Here is a 20,165-nt window from a genome sequence, read left to right as displayed (position 1 = left end):
CGAGCATCCATGATACAGCGCATCCTCCTCCTTTTTCTCCTCCTCTTTTCTCTCTTCTCAGCTCAAGTACGTACCTGTCGTGCCGGTGACAACTGAATGCACCACAATGCACCACAATGCACCAATGCACCCACCAATTATCGTTGAAAATCGACACGCGACAGCGTTGATTTTCAATTCCTCTTACAATTTACTTGTTTTTTCAGGTTTTTTTTCAGTTTTATTTCAGTTTTCCGTTCCATCTTTCTCTCTTTCTTTTTTCATTCATTCATTCGTTCGTTTATTCTCTCATTCGATTCTGTCTTTCTTTCTTTTCTCTCTCTCTCTCTCTCTCTCTCTCTCTCTCTCTCTCTCTCTCTCTTTCTTTCCTTCTTTTCTTCCAGACACGAAGCGCCATTGAAGTTTTTCCTTGAAAATCGACGGAAACGATGGTTCATATAGACGGACAAATTCTACGGTAACGGATCTACGTTTCAACGTTTTACTACGCTAATATCGTGCTATTGTTGCGTACGTTGACCCATGACGACGCAACACGTCCGTCGGATGGTAGAAAAACTCCGATAACAGGATTGGACTTGGACCCTGTAAACTAACATTGGAACTTTGCGTCCACAGCTTTTACACAACTCGAAAAATTCCATCTGCCGACCGAACGACAATTCCAATTCTAATTTCAATTGTAATTCCAGTTCCAATTCCTCATCTCCTCGCACCCTGTCCACGAACAGACCAACACAATTCCTGCGAAAACCTAACCCCACCCCCCACCCTTCCCCCGACATCATCTAATCTACACGCTACAGACTTAAAATTCGATTATTATTGCTGTTAGGCCGTTTGCCAAGAGACAAATGGAAAATGAAGAATTATCAAACCATCCGGTCTAAAAAAAAAAAGTTATCAACCTGTACAACATCCGTGCGATTCATTTCCTTTATTTTCTTTCTCATCCTGTTTAATCGACCCTGCATAGTTCACAGTATGTACCTACAATTCGCGTAATATTCGATCTACACAGAGCAGCACCGTGGTCGCCAAGTTTTCCCAACGAATCATATTATATTTTCTTTTCTTGTTCCAAAACAAAGTTTTCGCGTGCAACAATCGCGAAAGTCGTATGCCTACTCAAGTGCCTACTTTTGTATTGTCTATCTATCTATCTATCTGTTTTACGTAGGTACGCACGTACACACGTACGTATATGTGCGATAATTATTCGAAAAATTCAAGGGACCGATCGTCGCGCCGTGTCGAACTTAGAGCCATTGACGAAAATCACGTTGCCCGATTCACAAACGCAACGACAATAACAGTTGTTAACGCGTACATCGCGTTATCGTCAACAGTAATAGAATTATCACTCTGATATCCAACGTATATACATCCCCCACGATCGCCTCCGGTTTCCAGTGACTCGTAGACTACCGCGGCCCGTTGTTAACCGATTCTTTCCGACGCTCTCGAAACTCGCACAGTTTCTCCTCGATTTTTCCATTTCCCCCTTTCGTTTTCGCTTTGCCATCTTTTTCTTTTTTTTTTTTTTTTTTATTTTTTTTCGTAGGTACTCACCACGTAAGTATATATCGCCGTGACACGCACTTGTATCGTACACGGTGTCTACGTACATCGCATCATCGTCTTTTACTTTTTACCAACGCTTTTTCCATTCTGCCCGATTAACGCGCCGCAAATTCTTTGCAATCGTTGCTAATCGTTAGTGTCGACCGACTCGCCAAATCGATCAAACACGGATCAAACGCGAAATCATCGAGTCAGCTCGCTCACCGTATTCGTTGTGCCATCCATGTTTTGCCATTTCTTCGCGGATTTCGTCATCGGTCTTTCCACTCTTCATCCCTCTCCCGTTCTTTCCTGCTGTCGTGTTGATGCTTTCGCGCAAACCTCAGCTTCCTTTTCCAACCTTTCCCTCTCTCCCTCTTTCTCTCTCGCTTGAATCGTTCTTAAAATCGTCTTTTTAACTTTCGTTCGTCGAATCGAAAGAGTTGCTCTTTTTCTGTCGCACTTTTTCTCGCAACACCACCCTGTTGTATCACGATTGTTCTTGCTTACACAAAACAAGCAACATTCGACAAGAATTCGCAGCAAACACACATTTATCCGTTCCAGTCGGCAAAATGAGACAAATTACTTTATACTTGTAAAATTCCTTTCGCCGTATACCGATTAGGATCGTACAAGTACGCGCTGACCAACTGCTCTAGGATCGCGGTTAGTGAGGCTAGTGTGCATTATGTATACAGAGGAGAACCAGTGAACAGAGTGGAGCTCTAACAAAGAGGGCACTCGACAGGAATGAGAGAACAAGAAAGCGATAGAGTGAGAATTAGAGTAAGGAGGACAGAAATGTGCATACGCGCATGCATGCGTGTATGCGTGTGTACGTATATAGGCGCGTATATACGATCGTAGCTCTATGAATGATCGAATCAAATCGGATAGAGTTAAATCGAGTTAAGTAGATAGCGTTCGCTCGAATCGGATTGGGTTTGGTCGAATCAAGTCGAATCGAGTCGAATTCAGATTGGACGAATCGGTCGAGCACAGACTCGGACGCATCACGCTGCAGCTTCGAAACGGGGAGGAGGAGGAACAAGCTTCTCTTCTCAAAGAGCAAGAAAGAAGACAGTGAATGGCTCGAAAGGATAAATTTAGTCTGACGACTGACCGAGGAGATCTTTATTTCCCCCATGATTTCCGACGACTTGCTCGCCGATTCTTCGACGGAGCTATCACGAATAGCTATCACCAAGGAAAACTACACACCATAAAGTCGATCGCATCGTCGCTTCGTTGATCGACTTTGATCGGCGGTTGTTATGTACGCGTCTCTCGTACTTACATGTTCTCGTCCCACGTTCACACACGTCGATCCTCCTCCTCCTCCTCCTCCTCCTCCTCCTCCTCCTCCTTCTCCTCGTTCTCCTCTTCTTCCTCCTCGTATTTGTGTCGTAAAAAATGCGCATGCGCCTCTTCCTTTCCTTTCCAATGCATTTTCCTTATCAATCGTACGTGTATCTATGTATGTACATGCAAACTTATATTAATATGTATAATCGTTGCTTCGCCTCCATTACCTCACCCCTTTGTCAACTCCTCGTTTCCTTATCACTATCCCTGTCTGCTCGCCTCCTCCTACTCGGTTACTCCTTTTTTTTCCTTTTCCTTTTCCTTCTCCTTCTCCCTTTCCTTCTTCTTTTTCTTCTGTCGATCGACGACGATATCGTCGCACCATCCATTTACCTTTGTGCCTTTCTGTATCCGATTAATTTACGCTGTTGCCCTTCCAACTTCAACTACTAATCTCGTCATTGTACGTGTAACGCACACTGGTCAATCGATATTCCTTTGACCAATATTTCAATGAAATATCTAGACGAGTTGCACATTTAATCAATGTACACGAGTACCTACATATTGTGCGTTAACTTACGCGTTACCTACGTTGATCTCATATACGTAATGACGTACTTGAAAATGTCAATAATTCTCAAGTTGATATTCCCGTTTTTCATTTAATCCGCATTACGTTTTTATTTGTTACACGAATATATAATAGCTTATAGAAGCAAACGCTTACTTTTGTAAACTTCACTTCTGTAAATACGATGATACATTGTCATATAACGTCGCTCATTATTTTCAAAGAGTCACAAAACAGCCGTTATCGCATCGGTTAATTGTCGGCGTAAGAGCGTTTGCGCGATATGAATCTTTTCAACGAACCAAAAATTTTCCCCCGGAATCCAGATTAATCCTTCGCCTGCTGTGCCGGAATCATAGTTTTGAGTCGGATGTCTGTCTATCACTGTGTTGGTACTGTATCGGTGAGGATCTCGGTTTCGAGCGACCGTTACACTCTGTAGAGTATCGGTGAGCCGTCCGGACGACCCTAAACATGACTCCAGCACTGGAAGCCGAGGTTCAATTGTAGGAGGATTAGGCTGTAAACTCCAGGGTTAGTCAACCGTGGCGCATTTCAACTGGCGTATAATGAAGTAAGTTATTTAAACATTTCTAATGGCGTATAATAAAGTAAGTTATTTAAAGTAAGAATAAATATTAGAGTAAGATATTATTGTTACTATTATTTATTGGAGTAAGTCATTTTTGTATTTTTCCAAAATTCTCCTTATGTATGGTATTTACTATTTATAAACACTCTTTTGTTGTTAAAATAATGTAGTGGCTCATCGATGCTCATTTGAAAAACAATTAGCAGTAGGGTTTGGCCATTCCTAGAGTAAGTAGACGTAGGCTTAGCTTAAAAATCTCTTCAATCAGCGATCGGTGCAAACGATACCAACAACAATGTATACGTATACTGTGTCTATATATACAAGCACGAATGAAGAGCCATTCAAGTTGTTTTGTGATAACCTTGATGTCAAAATGATTCATATACTGTCACATGACATTTTACAATTTGTTACGTTTGTTTCATGCTTTTCCGTAGTATATTTGACTGCTTTTGGTAAAATACGTTTATCATTATCTGAGGAAATCTCCTCTGCGAATAAATTTCTTCAACCGAGTTAATCGATCGCTTTGCTCGATCACCATTTGGAAGTTGTGTATCTACTTATATCAAAACACAAGGACGTCATAAACATTAAACATAGTTTAACAAGCTCCTTTCTGCCCGTCTTTGGCAAGATTGACCATCGAACGGACCGATATATACCGATACTAATCTGCATTATTCTCTTTACACGTACATGTACATATATATATATACACATATCCAATATTTCGGTTAATAAAAAAAAAAAAAAATTGTGCTAAGCGGAAAAATATTTGACATAGAATTGAGTCTTTTGCGGTTGTATAAGAAATATTCATCAACGACACTACATCGTCAAAAATTAAGAAAGTTACATACATGCACGTGGTTTTGTCAAGGTTCGTGCTTTGTACTTCACAACGCACTCAACACGGTACGGTCGAGCTCGTATTGCCAGCCTTTCTTAACTTCTCTCTGCTGATCGCTTATTGTATTCGCCGGGAAACAATCAACATCTTCACGCAAGCTTAACTCCATCTATGCAAACTAGTCCGTGACACCAAACTAGTCCATTCACTGCTGTTGAAAAAAAATTCAGCCTAAATTCTTTTTTGAGCCACTATGTATATACATATATATGCGTGCATACATAAATCTCTCTCGTAGGATAATCTTTATCGGTTATCGTAAAAATGAGTGTTTCATTGGCGAATCTTCAACCAACTCTTGACAAACGATACATTTCATGACAATTCCATCTCTCTGCATTCGCCTCTCTTAAACTGTGGACTCGAGAAAATTGGCAAAGTATTAGTATCTACACAGTAGTGTTATACAGCTCAATTCTCTTCTTCTTCTTCTTCTTCTTCTTCTTCTTGCTTGTTCTCCTTTTTTTTTCTTTTTATTCAACGTGAGAACAACTCGTGTTATTAGCTTAAAATAAAAATGGGCGATTAGAGAGTCTGTCAAAGGTCAACGTCGTTCAACGATATGTGCGCGCACGCGCTACTTTATTTTCCCAAACGTCTTTACACCAGTATACGTAAGCACGACAGAGCAAGAGAACAAAGTGTATCGTAACCGATTGATAATACAGGCCGCTATTTAAGTTGATATTTCTACGGATCGACGATGCCTGTATGCTACTCATTCTTTTATAATACTTTCACTTTTGCTTTTCTTTTCGTTTACGTTGCACTTGTAAACTCTCCAGCGATGTGGATGGAATTATTCACTCAAGAAAAACTGACTCGATAAATTATAATATATCAGAACGTAGAATTTACTCGTGACCCAAGAGCCTTTCTTCGAAAAATATAATAAGAATTTCAGAAATTGCAATAAATAACATTGAAAAAGTAACGTTACGTTACTTTTATATTCGATTTTAATTAAATTCTCCATTCAATACATTTTTCTCCTAATACAAGTCATTATTTTTTACGACTGTTTAAATTAATCCTGTTGTGTACACATTCATAATAAAATGCTTGCACTTTTCTGAAAATAAAGATCGGCGATACTATCAACACGTTTCCTTATATTTGAAAAACAGTACTACAACGACAGCATTCTTTTTATCAAATGTCACTAATGATTTTTCTTGGGAACTTTACAGATTGGAACCAACGGCCATCGATGCTGTCAACGAACGGTTTAGGACGTAAATCGATCTCAATCGCGTATAGAAGGAATAACGAAGGTCGCATGCCTTCATGTAAAGAAACATACACAATTGGGAATACCTGTTGATACGATGTTTCTTTAATAAAAAATAAACAAACAAAACGATCTTATATGAACACGATGGTGAGCAGATGAGGTAATCAATCAACAAATTGAAGAGAACAAGTTGTCGAGCAGTACTCTCAAAAATCGTGATACTCCATTATTTTCCTTACCGACATTTAACTAGATTATGTACGCGACCCGCAATCATTTATCCGCTAATCGTTTTTAACCAATTATCAATCCACAACCCAATCTAAATTGCGGTTTACTATGATTTATCATACCACTTAACGCAAATGTAAATGGTAATGGTTGTAATTTTTTTTCCAAAACAGCACCCACTGTCCAATTTGTATCTATGCTTCCTATAATAAAAATATGATTGTGTATTAGTATACTTTAGAAATGAATGTAACATACAAACGATAAACGAACGGAACGGAGCGGAAGGAAATGTGAAGGACTGATGATATATAAAAATGGTGAATGAATCAATGATAGAATCAATAATTTAGAAGAGGTAGCTACTTGCTACCATACCTCTAAATATTAAGTCGGCTTTGGGTAAATCAACTTGGTAAGCAATAGTTCCCGTGGATTCCTGTATTCGGCTGTTAATTTCCAATTCTACACCAACTTGCAACTGTTGACTAGCTTTTTGATGGAAACACAAGTGACATCCAGACAAACCTATCGAAAGACGATCTTGTTATTAGTATATTACAAATTATTTGTCGTTCACATCATAGATGATCGTATCGAGTTTTGTACATCACCCTTTACGTACCTAAACTACCACTAATCGTAGAATCTCCGTTCGTATACCTTCCAGCGGCTGAGAGAACAGCGACTTGACCTCCTGGTACGGCAGGGCCCCGTTGGTAAGCGAGTTCTCCACCCAATGCGACAGATGGAGTTACGCTTTGAAGATAATGCATTACGAAAACGCCTGAAAAAAAACATTTTGTTCCGAACCATAATCGTTTCTAAAATTTTACATAATCGATCTTTACCTCGCACGCTTACCAGAACCGTTAAGTATGTCCGGATTACCCAAGGTCAAAGAGACGGTATACGCGTCGCCACGATAATCTGTTGTCATTTGAACAGCGGTAAATTTACTTTTGTGTACTTGAGTAGCTAATTTTCCTCTTAGCTTTTCACCAAATTGATGAATAACATTGGCATTAAGATTTCCACTTGGATCAATATCACCTAGCAATACTGGATAAGCTTCCGAAGGTGCTATTTGTTGAGTACCGACATATGTTGCTCCAAATCTAAATTATTATCAATTATTAACCATCTCTATTCTTCAAGCATTCAATTTCACTATATTATGCAATAATTTTAACCATACCTGTATCCAGAGTGTGCAATGGAACTCATACTTATCGTGTGTGATATTTGAAAATGATTACTAAGACCTTTATTAAACATTAGCTTCGCACCCTCAAAGTTTGCGGGAAATACATCTGCAAATACATTGATAATTCATATTAAAACTATATACATAATACAATTATTTCCGAAACAACAATGTGAAAATAAGATAAACTGTGATCATATTGCGAAAATCGTATCACGAAAGACGAAAGAGTAAGAAATATTACGTGGGTTACGTGATAATCGAATTGATGTACAAATACCTTTGCACTTCTTGTGAAGATCCTCGATTGTACCAGGATTTTTCAAACCGTCAGAAAAATTGCTAGACGACTGTAGTATCTCCGTAGAATCTGATTTTTCTAAATTTGGTAGTAAACCTGAGGTTGGAGGCGGCGGCGAAGGTGGAGGAGGTACGGAGGCTGCTAGTACGTTTCCCATTTTTCTCGATTTTATACGTAAGAACTTCAATAATTTTGCCTTCTCCTCTGTGTAAATGGTAGAGTACTCTAATTGTTTCAGCCGCTGTGTGTTCTTACGCAAAGACTCTAAATATTTACTATATATATACACAAAAATCCACAATGAAAAATCTTCCGATTAAATGAAACAGCGTGCTTCTACCTAAGTCGCCATTTGTAAAAGACAGCCACTGCCGCACAGACCAACGGATTTCTCTTTTCTATGAAATGTCCCTATCAAAGCACGATATATGTATTAGGTGAATACGCAACGAGCGATCGGATAATTCAAATTTAAATTTCCAATTCCAACACACATCACCGTCTTTTACACACTTGTTATCAATTTGTATGTACAAATTCTTATTTGTGTGTATCTATAACGTGATACGACAGTAATTAATCATAAAAATCTTTTTTCATGTTTAAACGACTCGTATGCGTATTATCACATTTCCCTATTCTGATTGGTTATATACGTTGCTAGTATCAACGTTTATTTTTTCTCCGATCCGATTTAATCACAAACGTATTCGAAATACGATTTAACCTGAAATAAAATTAAAAGTTTTTTTCTATCTATAAAATAATATTCAAACAGTGCTATATATAAACGATTTTTTTGACTCTCATTATACATAATAAAATATAAATAATTCTTATTATGTTTCTCTGTTACTTTGTAATAATTCTTGTTTCAAACAAAGCCTATTATATAACTTATGTTCCTTAAGTTAATATAAATGAACAATAAACAGTAATACAGTTGGCATCGCAAATGCAACATTTTATTTTCCTCTACACATACATGTACACATATGCACATACAAAAGCATACGCAATTTGTAACTTAAGTATCCCAATTTATAATTTAAAATGCGTATACATTGCATTTGTATATGTTATACAAATTTTGTGGCAATGGCTAGTAATTTTGTATAATCTGCACCTTTACTATGCGTATTCCTTCTCATGATTGTTCTCAGAATATGAGGAATTGGTACATGAATCCTTGTGCCTAAAGGCGTTCCACTGTCATCAATGAGAACTATATTATTGCTGTCAAATCTTGGAACTTTGGGATTTTGACGCTGCTTCAAACCAACCAATATACCTTTTTTCTTTTCACCTTTTATGGCAACTAGTACTCTGTCCCCTATATTGATTATATCATTATCAAAACATTTCAACAATTTACATGTCGTCTTACCTATATAGCCAACTCCAGTTTTGTTATAAACATGAATACAACGTGGTGGTTTCCCTTCCATCATAGCTGCTTTCCCAATTTCACTATTATCCACAACTCTTAATCTTGTCAATTTTATTATTTGATTACATACTGTTGATGTAGAAACACTTCTGGATATAACATTAAATACTGTACCAGGTATAAACATTGTTACAATGTTTTCTATAATAAAAAGTACCAACATTAATTCGCGAATGAAATAATAATTATTATTATTGAATATTGATTAAACTCTTCAATAACATGACATTATAACGTTAGCAACATAAACTTCGTGTAAAAGAAAAATGCGGAAATCGTACAATTTAAAGCTGGTTTATTAAAACGATCTCTATCGCATTTTACTTTCTAGATTTACGTATTATAAATCTCTCTAACTCGCAATTCAATTAACGTTTGACACTTATAAAAAAATAAAGGAAGACCTAAACACAGAAATTGTCTATCTGTTTCAATTTAACAACAGTTGGTAGAACTCAGTTAATTTATCTGTAATTATCGGAAGAAACAAAAAATGTTTTGTTTCAAATTTTAAAAAGAAATAATTAGCCTTTGAAACAAGCAAAACATAACCTATTGTAAAGTCGGAACATAACCTACCTGCAACTTTATCAGGAATCACGTTCTTCTCACTTACTAAAATGAATAAGATTCAATGTTATCAGAGGACAATTAAACAATTATATCTCACTTATGCATCTCAAATCAATTCAGTGTATGTCCGAAATTATTGTACAGAAGGAGAATCAAGCAAAACTACCGCAAATGTGAAGGATCAAAATAACAGTGACAAAAATGTAGAAGCTAGCAATTTCGAACAAACTTTTCAATCGCTTAACGATATTGAAATCAAAAATAATATGGCAGTTCCAAGACGTAATACTTTCGCTTCGTTACTTCGACATTCTAAATTTATAGATGTAAATATCAAATGTTTTACTCTATTTCATAATCTACATTTATAGCATATACCACAAATATGTACACACACACACACACACATATATATGTTACTCTATTCCAAATTTCTAGTTTTCTATTCATATACTTCTACTGTACTAATTATGTTTCAGCTAGGAGATCCGGAAGGAAAAGTAGTACTAGGAGAAATTTTTCAGATTGTTAATAATGACTTATATATTGACTTTGGATGGAAATTCTATTGCGTTTGCAAAAAACCCCAAAAAGATTCTATGTAAGTTACAATCAAAGCCTTTATTTCAATAAGTAATAATGTGAATTCTGTTATTTCAGTCAATACATCAGAGGTTCAAAAGTTAAATTGTTGATAAAGGATTTAGAATTGTCCACGCGATTTTTAGGAGCATCTAGTGATTTGACACTTTCAGAGGCAGACTGCATTCTTCTTGGTTTAGCAAAATCTCCATCGGAAGTACAGTAAAATAACAATATTAAATAAATTAAATAAATGAAAGTTTTGAATTTAATATCTTCTCTTGTTATAGTATAATTAAAATTTACTCGTAGAACACAGCAAATGAACGGAAATCAAGGGAATAATAATTGTCAATAGTACTCTGATAACTGAAAAATATTCACTATCATGAAACAGTAATATTTCCAATAACAAACACTTTGGCATCAAGCTGATGAGTTATTATAACTTATCTTGAAAAACATAGTTATAATTGTTCAAAAAATATGTGATAATGAAACATATAGTTATATATATGAGTGTATATTGCAATAAAAAAAAAGATTAAAATTAAAGATTATTAAATTCTAATAAATTCTGATGATTACTATACGAATTTGAACTCAGATATAAAGACTTAAAAATAAAAGACAGTTTTACTTTTTATTTAATAATTAATACAAAATATAAGAAACAAAATTAATTGATACAATATGCAAAGATTTCTTACATATTTAACTTTGAAACATCTTTCTCAAAGAACAAAAGAAAATGGAAGTTGTGAAAAACTTTCAATAAAAGAGTGCGAATGTTATTTTATTGTTTTAATAATAATATTAACGCGTCGATTCTAATTTCGTGTATGATTATTATAATTAAATGTAATGAAAGCTATTGTACTTTAAGAAATATTGAAAAGTATTTAAGATCGATAGAATTATATATCTATGCAATAAATCTAATTACGCTAATTCTATCGATCGCATTGCGCGTAGTTATAAAAATTTTCGGAAAAAAGAAACTTTCGTAACATTGTCAAATAGCTATGCGTATTCTATTGTACAACTAATTTGCAGAAATTATAACTGCGAGTGTTCGTTATTAGAATTTTACATCCATATTTCGTACTAATCAAATATGGCGGGCTTTTATTTTCATTTAAACGAAGTTGCGCAGTTGCGCAAAACAGACGCGCAGAACACGTTCAAATCTGACCGTTATCGCTTTCAGAAGATTATTTATTAAGAATATATATAGATTATTCAATAAATATTAAATAAATGTCGTAAATTATTCAAAACAAGAAAAAAACATGTATGTTTATTGAAACGAATTAAATATTACCATATCGCAGTGACGAGATTTCAGATTTATCGTTTGTTCTTTTTAATACTTCAAAGTTCCATAACCAATAATTTGTACAAAAAAAAAAAAAAAATATCAAAATAAATAAATAAATGTATAAAAAGAACAAATGATTTCAAAATGAATCAATGATCTACAAATACTGAGCTACCAGTAACAGCGAAAGACGATCGAAGAAATAAAAAATATAATTATAAATCATAATAGTATTCTATAAATTATTGAGCAAAAACGTACGTTAATTAGATGACGTGGCCGGTGAAAGAATAACAATGAAAGTGCACAGTTAATAAACGTCAGATGCAAGATATCAGGTGAACACATCTTAACAACACGGTTCTAACTGACAAACCGACTAACTTTCTGCACAACAGTTCGTGTAACTAACTAATTTGATGGAGTGGGGGAATTCAAGGGTGCACGAATAGGATTTAGCTATTTTATGAAAGTGCAAAATGTACGAAATGTTTTCAACAATGAATCGTACGAAAATGTTTTCAACAATGAATATATCATATATCATATGACATATATATTTATGTATAAATATCTATGAAAGTATTCAGGTATTTGTAAAAACTTATGAATACATAGACATATATATTCAATATGAATATTTTAATCGAATATTTGTACGTATATGTGTATTAGAACTCTTTTAACCTTCGGATGTCGTGAATGTAGTGTTATTTTGATCCAGCTCATCGTTTTTTATTCTTTATTTTCAAATAAGATATTAAAAAATAATAACAGTAAAATATGTCACAAAACCATTGTACCACTAACTACAACTCCACTATTTGGGCACAGTGTCATTGCTTATTATTTAAACCACCGAAAGTTAAACGATGCTCACTGTTCCAAATTACATGTATCCAGAAAATGTAGAAACAAGTTTAAAAGCGTATTGACTATAGTCTTTACCTGACAAATTCTGGACAATTTCTTCTTACTATCTTTCCTGCCAGAACTGACACTTACGTTACATTCTAATATTATAAAATGATCGTGAAAAATTATATCGATTATTTTTGAGAATCGTGCAATTGCACATTTCACCATTTTATTGGCGCTGCAATCTTTATCTAATTGTAAGTTAAAATACGCGCGCATTTCGTACGAGATCACACGTTGTTTAACTATAGTAAAGAACGCAATTATTTTCTCTAATCCTCCTCATTTGGGAGATAAAATAAGATAAAGAAAAAAATTAATTTAACAAAGTGTCTATAATATTATTTTTTAAACTTTGATAAACTTAAGTCAAGTAAATTTATTTTCAATTTAAATTTCGTTAATTCAATGAAATAATACTTCTTCAAATGTAAATGATTTCTTCTATTATTCTTTCTACTAGTACTGTTCGAAATAACTGCGCCAATTAACTATTTTGGAATAAGAATAATGCTCCTAACTTTATCATGTTTTTATGATTCAGTGGGTCTAACTCTTATCTTTGCTGTAGCAACAGCTAAGAACGTAAAAAACATTCTGATTTTTTTCGATGTCGGTATTTCAGAATATGAGGCACAAAATTCTATATAATGTCATGTCTATTCTGTTCTTAGTCAATGGTAAAATACTTTAATGGTCAATATACAAAACAAATGATAAACTTTGCTTTGAAGATAAGACTCAGGAGAGTGTTTATCATTGTTACTGCAGTAGCAATTCACTTTAAGATTGCACCATGCATCTAACAGGAAAGATACAAATACCAATTTTACAGTAAGTAAATGAAGAAATTTCATGTAAAATGTTTTCCTGTATTAAATAATTATATACACATTCCCAATAATGCTTAGATGCAGTATGCTGATTTCACACAGAAATTTACATGTTTCAAAAGTCACCAGTGGCCGATTCAATAAAGTAAGAGAGAGTTTTTAATTTTCTTGAAAATTTTAAAAATTAATCAAACTTATATAGTTCTTTACTACATTATAGATATTAATTGCAAACAGAGGAGAAATAGCATGCCGCGTTGCAAGAACTGCTAAAAGATTAGGAGTAAAAACTGTAGCAGTATATAGCGACGTAGATAAAAATTCTTTACATGTAGAACAAGCAGATGAAGCATATTGTATTGGTCCTGCACCATCTAATCAGAGTTATTTAAGACAGGATAAAATTATTTCTGTGGCAAAAAAATCAAAGTGTCAAGCGATACATCCTGGTTATGGTTTTCTTTCAGAAAATGCAGAATTTGCAGAGCTTTGCCAAAAAGAAAATATTACATTTATTGGACCTTCAGCAGATGCGATTAAAAATATGGGAATTAAAAGTACTTCAAAAGATATGATGATAAAAGCTGGGGTTCCTGTTATAGCAGGTATACACTTCATAACATAAAATACAAGATGTTCCTCGCAACTGGTCCGAGCTATATAACATTAAAATGGTAGAAGATAGAGAAATTTCATGAGGAAAAATTAAATAGTTTCAAATGCTACATTATCTGATGCATAAGCCTTTCACAAGTTTGAAACTATAAAAAAGATGTCATTCTCTATAAAAAAAAAAAAAAAAAAGCATTGGAGTTCTTGTATTGGAAATTGATTAGTAGTATTGCTAAGATATTTTATTTAATTTTTCACATATAAAAAAATCACTTTAATTTTTCATACAAGAAAAAATATTACTCTACAAACTACCCTTTATACTATACTTCGACCAAGCAGCGAGGAACACTTTCTATCATTCAAGTATGATATTATATTATTAACAAAGATAGGATATCATGGAGATGCCCAGTCTAATGAAAGCTTACTACTGGAGGCGAGGAAAATAGGTTTTCCTTTAATGATAAAAGCTGTGTGTGGTGGTGGAGGAAAAGGCATGAGAATAGTTTTAAAAGAGTCAGAGTTTATCGAAGCTTTGGAATCTGCAAAAACTGAATCTGAAAAAGCATTTGGTGATTCGGCCATTTTACTTGAACAGTATATCAATAACCCAAGACATATCGAAGTACAAATTTTTGCAGATAAACATGGAAATGTTGTTCACATGTTTGAAAGAGATTGTTCTATTCAGAGGAGACATCAAAAAATTATTGAAGAAGCACCCGCAGTATGTGTATTTAAATTTTGTATGTGAGAGATCTGAATTTTTTTCAATATCATAAAAATCGTAATAATACAATGATCGTTCTGTTTTGTAGCCTGGTATATCAGAAAATTTGAGATCAGATTTAGGCGCAACAGCAGTTCGAGCGGCTAAAGCAGTAGGATATGTTGGCGCTGGTACCGTCGAATTTATAATGGATTGTGATCGAAATAGCTTTTATTTTATGGAAATGAATACACGTCTTCAAGTAGAACATCCTATTACGGAAGCAATTACAGGATTGGATTTAGTTGAATGGCAATTACATGTAGCGGCAGGAGAAGAACTTCCATTAAAACAAGCACAAATTAATTTTCAAGGACATGCCTTTGAAGCGAGAATTTACGCCGAAGTAATTATATCTTTATATATATAAATATAAACATATATTTTTTTGTTTTTTTTTTTAATAAGATAAATTCATATTTTCGATAAGATAAAATAACATTAACTTTATTGTCACTCAGTTTATTTCTGATATTCAGTTGTGAAATCTTATATCAATTGTATCTCGTAACAAACAGGAACCAAGAAGGAATTTTCTACCAGGCGCGGGTAAATTGTCGTACATGAGAATTCCAGAAGCCAATAATGAAACTATTAGAGTCGAAACCGGAGTTCGTGAAAAAGATGAAGTATCAGTACATTATGATCCCATGATCGCAAAATTAATCGTTTGGGGAAAAAATCGAGAGGAAGCATTGGCTATACTCAAATCAAAGTTAAACGATTATAACGTAAGTAAATTTTTAAATAAAATAATACATATATGTACGAATATTTACATTGTTTCCTGTACACATCTTTAGATAGCGGGGCTCAACACGAATATAGAATTTATCAAAGACTTATGTTCCCATTCGAATTTTCGGCAAGGTCAGGTACACACAGGATTCATAGAGGAACATTTTCAGGAATTATTTCGAAAATTACACGTGCCAAATGAAGTTGTAGCTCAGGCTGCCCTCGCTTTGATACTTTACGAAGATACACATTCTTTGCGATCATCTTTTACAACTAGTGATCCTTTCAGTCCTTTTGCAACTGAAACTGGTTTAAGATTAAATCATACTTTAACACGCACTTTTTTTTTCAATGTTTGCGATGATGATATCAAAGTTGAAGTAAGATACGTGGAACCTGAAGTTTATTCCATGAGAATCAATCAAATTGGCCCTTGGAGAAGAGTAACAGGCACATTAAGGAAAAAGGAAAACTCGTTGGAATTATGTACTGAAGTTGGCGAAACGATTACCAAAACGAGAATTATTAAAATCTATAACAAATTACATTTATTCACCAAGGCGAGTATTTCTCCTTTCTAATAAATTTCTAATAAATTAGTCTTTAAATAACTTTAATTCCAAAATTGTCACTCAAGAATGATTAACTTTAGCTTTAACTTTTATAGGATCGTGAGTGGCAATTTAACATACCTCCTATAAAATTTCTTCATGATCTTACAAAGTATCAAATTAAGGTGGATCCCTGCAAAGCTTTGAGTCCTATACCAGGTTCTGTCGAAAAATTGTGCGTAACGAAGGGAGACGCTGTAAAGATTGGAGATGCATTGCTCATAATTAATGCCATGAAGATGGAAGTATGTTTGTACTATTAGTTTTAAGATTATATTATATTATATTAAGATTATATTACATTTTACATATTAAGATTATATTATAATTTCATACATTTCATGTATTTATATTTCAATGTTAACTGTTTTCTTATAGCATATTGTCAGAGCATCTATAGATGGAATCGTCGAAGATGTACTATGTTCAACAGGTGATAATGTGCCAAAGGATAAAATTTTGATTAAGTTAACTCAATCTGTATCTTAAAACATAAATATTACAAATTATTATTGTTTTTATTCTGTCATAACTTTTTACCCGATTACTTCTAAATAATTCTTTCCTACCTTACAGTTACAAATAATTCATAATATCCCTATTCTTATTCGACCAATGTATCCGCATATCCAGATATTTTATACGCAAATCAGATGTAAATTATACGCATGTACAATGTACAAATTCTAAATTTTTAATATAAATTATTTGAATAAATATTGCGAACCAATGTACATTATAATAATTTTGAATGTATTAAATTAAACAATAACGTACATGAATAGTCTGATTCTATTTCCGTTATTGCTTAAAGCGCGCCAAATGGTGTCGCACGATTCATTTACAAAACGAGACTAGTTCAAGAACAACAAAGTGATTTTTAAATAATTCTTAGGCTAATTTTACAAAAACAAAAAGAAGAAGAATTATAAAAAAAATGAGTAATTTCAGATCTCCAATGCGATGTATTTCTCCTAAGGCGAGGTGAGGCAATGAATTAAAAATAAGCAAAGGAATTGAATGAAGGTTAGAAAGTTATTTACTCTCGGTTCGTTTAATCACGTCGAATAATTTCATTTATAGGATTTTAAGTGCCAAGCCACAAGTGGAACAAACGCTTGATATAAGACAAACTCAAAGCAAAGCAAGAAACAGTATTATGTTTTTTTTTGTCAACAGTTCTTTATTTGGAATCCTCATTTTTGATATGTAAACTCGTCATGCTTCTTTATTAATCAACTGTCTATTCTATCAATGTTGAAAGAAACGCACGTATTTCATGTATTATTTTTTTTAGAGTGTACGGAGGCGTAGCATGTGAACCATTCTGTTGGGTTGAGTGGTGTTTGGCCTTGATATTTGCATTAAATTCTCTTTATCATATAACAAAATACGCATGGGCGAATTTTTCTCTACAGCCAATTCTACTGAATCCTAAACAAAGACGTCTATTGGGTATATCTGAGGATGATCCTCTTTTTAAGAATGAACAACCATCATCTCCAAAAGCATCTGAGCCAATGATTCCATTAAATTTGTCATGCATGATTCCCAACAGAAGAATTACTCCACAGGATCTTGGTTCTACAGGATTAAGTGAATCCAGTATAATTAATTTTTTTTTTTCTATTTGGATATTATGCAGAAAATTTTTCTATAATCTATATTTAAAAATTTGTTTTTAAGAGGACTTTTTATCGCCAACTCAGTTTTTTAAATATGGTAGTCCTACATCACAAAAATCAACATCCAATCCTAATGGATCTTTTAATAAATCTCTTAATATTTCGGCAAATGGCGAAGATTTGATTCAAAGTGAAAGGGAATTAAAAAGTTACTTGGAGGAAGCTCGTCAAAAAAAGCACATTCTATCAACAGATATAAGTCAGCCCTCTAATTTACTTAGCTCATTTTGGTCGTATCCAGCGATTGGAAGTCCTGGAGATGTTTCTCCATTGTTAAGAAGATGTGCATATCAATTGGCGCCTATTATCGGTAAGAACTTTTTATTTTCTCTGATAAAATAGAATTTATAATTTTCATCTTTCCAATAGATAAATCAAAATCAGCTAGTCCCGGCAGTGAAGAAGGAAATTCACCTAGGGGTGTGTTCGGCGGACCAGACGTTTGGAGAAAATATAGAATCGATCCGATTAAATTAAACGAATGGACAGCTAATGTTCGCATGGCAAGTAAAACGAGATCAGATGCTGAGAAAATTTCATTATACTCATATGTATGTGTGTGTGTGTATGTAATAGAAAAATTTTATCAACTTTCAGTGGATTAGTAAAACAGTTATCGAACGTGTAGCAACTGAAATTGATAACGTTTGTTTGGCATTGGTTCGTCATGGTTTAAGCGATTCCCAATTAGGATGTGTTGGATTGCATAGATTGAGAAAACTTGCACAAGCACCATTTTTAGTATTTGCTATTCCTACTTTACCAACTTTGGTACCTTTCCTGGAACTTTCTAATAACCAGGAATATTTAATTAAGAGAATCAAAATTCTTGCAAAAGGAGGTTCAATGAGCGAGTTCAAGTGGAATGGTGGCGGATCTCATAATGGCAAAGAATGGGATTCCAGTTTGCCAACTGATTCAGCGGTAATTAAATTCTTTATATATCATTCAAATACATATCGACGGTATGTATGTACATTTTTTTCCATTTCTGTAGATAATTATGCATTTGGTATCAACATATATGGATACACAATTGGAAGCCCCTTTAGATCAACCCGATGCGCGACCATTTACATCAAGATATATGGCTAGATCAGGAATGAGTTTGCCACGTAGCAAAGGTCCTATAATAGTATGTCAGTCTATAAATCCACCGCATTACAATTTAGCACATTCTGGAGATTCATTACCTAGCGATTACGAGGAAGTACAACGTGTAAGTGGATTTAATGGAATTTATCATAATTTCTACTTTATTTCTACTTAGTGTAGTACTTGAAAATTGAAATTAATTGCTTTTTTTATTTGTAGGGCAGAAACAACTTATTTCATACGCTTCTGTTATTTCTATACATCGTTAAAACGAGAGATCATGGTATGTTGGGTCGCGTCAATTTGGGTACATCGGGCATAAACGTTTTGTGGGTAATCGATGGTTGAACACCTTGCACTCTAACAGTTGACAATTGTTATACCGCCCATATTCGACTGCATATCTTTTTTTTTGTTTCATGTTTATTTGTAATAATTTATTCATAATATAACCTAGCGCATCTTTTACATACGTTTGTTTCATTTCAAGAAATTAAAAAAATTCTATGTACATGTATGTGTGCGTATATATGCGTCTATAGGAGTAGAAATTTATCATAATCATTTCAATACTACGAATATGTTTTATTCACAGTACTTAAGTATATGTACAAATAAATCATAAATCACGATGCGGTATCTGTTAAAAATAAATTTTTAATACATTGTAGTATAGCATATGATAGCTGGTTTGTAAGTCTTTTATTTTACAAATTTTAATGTGATGTGCTACACTAAATGCACATACGATATAACAAGTATCGCAGAATTCTTCATTGGACTTTTAAAACTGTCACCATCTGACCAAATAAATGCGTCAATTTAACGAATCGTAAAATGAATTTGCATTCCCATTTGTGTTTTATTGACATTATACCACGCAAGGAATGCAATGTTACTTTCAACGTTATCATTAACGCCACATAGTTTTTATACAATCTTGTAATTTCTTTTTTTTAAATCTTATTTCAACGGTCAAAAATCCATATATCGTAAAAAATTATGTCGCACTTTTCGTACAATTTATAATACATTCTTTGGATAACATT

At 33.8% G+C, this 20,165-nt stretch overlaps 6 protein-coding genes across 15 annotated transcripts in view; 3 read left to right on the top strand and 3 right to left on the bottom strand.

Moving 5' to 3' along the window:
- Positions 1-1,871, bottom strand: part of LOC122532340 (filaggrin-like) — a 33,686-nt gene extending 31,815 nt beyond the window's left edge. For all 3 annotated transcript variants that reach the window (XM_043661044.1, XM_043661045.1, XM_043661046.1), the window contains exon 1: positions 1,789-1,871. In XM_043661044.1, coding sequence (XP_043516979.1) covers positions 1,789-1,858 — 70 coding nt within the window. In that variant the 5' untranslated portion in view covers positions 1,859-1,871. The remainder of the gene's footprint in view (positions 1-1,788) is intronic.
- Positions 1,872-6,478: 4,607 nt separating this feature from the next.
- LOC122532347 (mitochondrial import receptor subunit TOM40 homolog 1) lies at positions 6,479-8,347 on the bottom strand. The gene is made up of 6 exons (XM_043661058.1): positions 7,906-8,347; positions 7,617-7,731; positions 7,283-7,536; positions 7,044-7,205; positions 6,797-6,946; positions 6,479-6,621 (listed from the first exon to the last, which is right to left on the bottom strand). Exons 1-6 carry the CDS (start codon positions 8,081-8,083, stop codon positions 6,482-6,484), a joined length of 999 nt encoding a protein of 332 aa, XP_043516993.1. The 5' UTR covers positions 8,084-8,347; the 3' UTR covers positions 6,479-6,481.
- A 526-nt stretch (positions 8,348-8,873) lies between these two features.
- Positions 8,874-12,930, bottom strand: LOC122532349 (39S ribosomal protein L14, mitochondrial). Of its 6 annotated transcripts, none has more exons than XM_043661061.1 (4): positions 12,801-12,930; positions 9,956-9,991; positions 9,314-9,517; positions 8,874-9,259 (listed from the first exon to the last, which is right to left on the bottom strand). In XM_043661061.1, exons 3-4 carry the CDS (start codon positions 9,501-9,503, stop codon positions 9,006-9,008), a joined length of 444 nt encoding a protein of 147 aa, XP_043516996.1. In that variant the 5' UTR covers positions 9,504-9,517; positions 9,956-9,991; positions 12,801-12,930; the 3' UTR covers positions 8,874-9,005. The 6 variants fall into 6 exon arrangements, with proteins under 6 accessions (XP_043516996.1, XP_043516995.1, XP_043516999.1 ...); XM_043661060.1 differs by lacking the exon at positions 12,801-12,930 and adding an exon at positions 12,656-12,707; XM_043661064.1 differs by lacking the exon at positions 12,801-12,930 and adding an exon at positions 12,114-12,248.
- LOC122532350 (28S ribosomal protein S28, mitochondrial) lies at positions 9,986-11,688 on the top strand. 2 transcript variants are annotated; one of them, XM_043661067.1, is made up of 4 exons: positions 9,986-10,275; positions 10,429-10,550; positions 10,610-10,748; positions 10,844-11,688. In XM_043661067.1, the coding sequence occupies exons 1-4, from the start codon at positions 9,997-9,999 to the stop codon at positions 10,874-10,876; spliced, it is 573 nt and encodes a 190-aa protein (XP_043517002.1). In that variant the 5' UTR covers positions 9,986-9,996; the 3' UTR covers positions 10,877-11,688. The 2 variants fall into 2 exon arrangements, with proteins under 2 accessions (XP_043517002.1, XP_043517003.1); XM_043661068.1 differs by having other exon boundaries at positions 10,822-11,688.
- Positions 12,931-13,315: 385 nt separating the features above from the next.
- On the top strand, positions 13,316-16,857 carry LOC122532344 (methylcrotonoyl-CoA carboxylase subunit alpha, mitochondrial). Its single transcript, XM_043661051.1, has 9 exons — positions 13,316-13,604; positions 13,682-13,748; positions 13,824-14,208; positions 14,611-14,945; positions 15,037-15,333; positions 15,506-15,718; positions 15,791-16,285; positions 16,393-16,581; positions 16,715-16,857. The coding sequence occupies exons 1-9, from the start codon at positions 13,567-13,569 to the stop codon at positions 16,823-16,825; spliced, it is 2,130 nt and encodes a 709-aa protein (XP_043516986.1). The 5' UTR covers positions 13,316-13,566; the 3' UTR covers positions 16,826-16,857.
- A 285-nt stretch (positions 16,858-17,142) lies between these two features.
- LOC122532345 (transmembrane protein 209) lies at positions 17,143-19,958 on the top strand. Of its 2 annotated transcripts, none has more exons than XM_043661053.1 (8): positions 17,143-17,320; positions 17,420-17,545; positions 17,634-17,932; positions 18,023-18,331; positions 18,391-18,524; positions 18,619-18,945; positions 19,019-19,240; positions 19,336-19,958. In XM_043661053.1, exons 1-8 carry the CDS (start codon positions 17,274-17,276, stop codon positions 19,462-19,464), a joined length of 1,593 nt encoding a protein of 530 aa, XP_043516988.1. In that variant the 5' UTR covers positions 17,143-17,273; the 3' UTR covers positions 19,465-19,958. The 2 variants fall into 2 exon arrangements, with proteins under 2 accessions (XP_043516988.1, XP_043516987.1); XM_043661052.1 differs by having other exon boundaries at positions 17,634-17,941.
- Positions 19,959-20,165: the final 207 nt, after the last annotated feature.

The sequence above is a fragment of the Frieseomelitta varia genome, unplaced genomic scaffold, assembly GCF_011392965.1.
Source record: "Frieseomelitta varia isolate USP_RPSP 00005682 unplaced genomic scaffold, Fvar_1.2 scaffold_448, whole genome shotgun sequence".
NCBI classification, from domain to species: domain Eukaryota; kingdom Metazoa; phylum Arthropoda; class Insecta; order Hymenoptera; family Apidae; genus Frieseomelitta; species Frieseomelitta varia.
This window is presented reverse-complemented; position numbering and strand designations above follow the sequence as displayed.

Bases quoted from the DNA above. Each gene is read 5' to 3' on its own strand.
- LOC122532347 (XM_043661058.1), bottom strand. From the start codon at position 8,083: ATGGGAAACGTACTAGCAGCCTCCGTACCTCCTCCACCTTCGCCGCCG. The intron at 7,537-7,616 runs GTATGGTTAAAA...ATAATAATTTAG, and splicing joins ATTGCACACTCTGGATACAG to ATTTGGAGCAACATATGTCG. The intron at 6,947-7,043 runs GTACGTAAAGGG...GTCTTTCGATAG, and splicing joins TACGATTAGTGGTAGTTTAG to GTTTGTCTGGATGTCACTTG.
- LOC122532350 (XM_043661067.1), top strand. From the start codon at position 9,997: ATGAATAAGATTCAATGTTATCAGAGGACAATTAAACAATTATATCTC. The intron at 10,551-10,609 runs GTAAGTTACAAT...CTGTTATTTCAG, and splicing joins AAACCCCAAAAAGATTCTAT to TCAATACATCAGAGGTTCAA. The intron at 10,749-10,843 runs GTACAGTAAAAT...ATTTACTCGTAG, and splicing joins TAGCAAAATCTCCATCGGAA to AACACAGCAAATGAACGGAA.
- LOC122532349 (XM_043661060.1), bottom strand. From the start codon at position 12,692: ATGACACTGTGCCCAAATAGTGGAGTTGTAGTTAGTG. The intron at 9,992-12,655 runs GTACAATGGTTT...TATTCATTTTAG, and splicing joins TAGTGGAGTTGTAGTTAGTG to TAAGTGAGAAGAACGTGATT. The intron at 9,518-9,955 runs GTAGGTTATGTT...TTTTTATTATAG, and splicing joins GATTCCTGATAAAGTTGCAG to AAAACATTGTAACAATGTTT.
- LOC122532344 (XM_043661051.1), top strand. From the start codon at position 13,567: ATGCATCTAACAGGAAAGATACAAATACCAATTTTACA. The intron at 13,749-13,823 runs GTAAGAGAGAGT...ACTACATTATAG, and splicing joins CCAGTGGCCGATTCAATAAA to ATATTAATTGCAAACAGAGG. The intron at 15,719-15,790 runs GTAAGTAAATTT...ACACATCTTTAG, and splicing joins CAAAGTTAAACGATTATAAC to ATAGCGGGGCTCAACACGAA.
- LOC122532345 (XM_043661052.1), top strand. From the start codon at position 17,274: ATGAGTAATTTCAGATCTCCAATGCGATGTATTTCTCCTAAGGCGAG. The intron at 17,321-17,419 runs GTGAGGCAATGA...TTTCATTTATAG, and splicing joins TGTATTTCTCCTAAGGCGAG to GATTTTAAGTGCCAAGCCAC. The intron at 18,332-18,390 runs GTAAGAACTTTT...TCTTTCCAATAG, and splicing joins TCAATTGGCGCCTATTATCG to ATAAATCAAAATCAGCTAGT.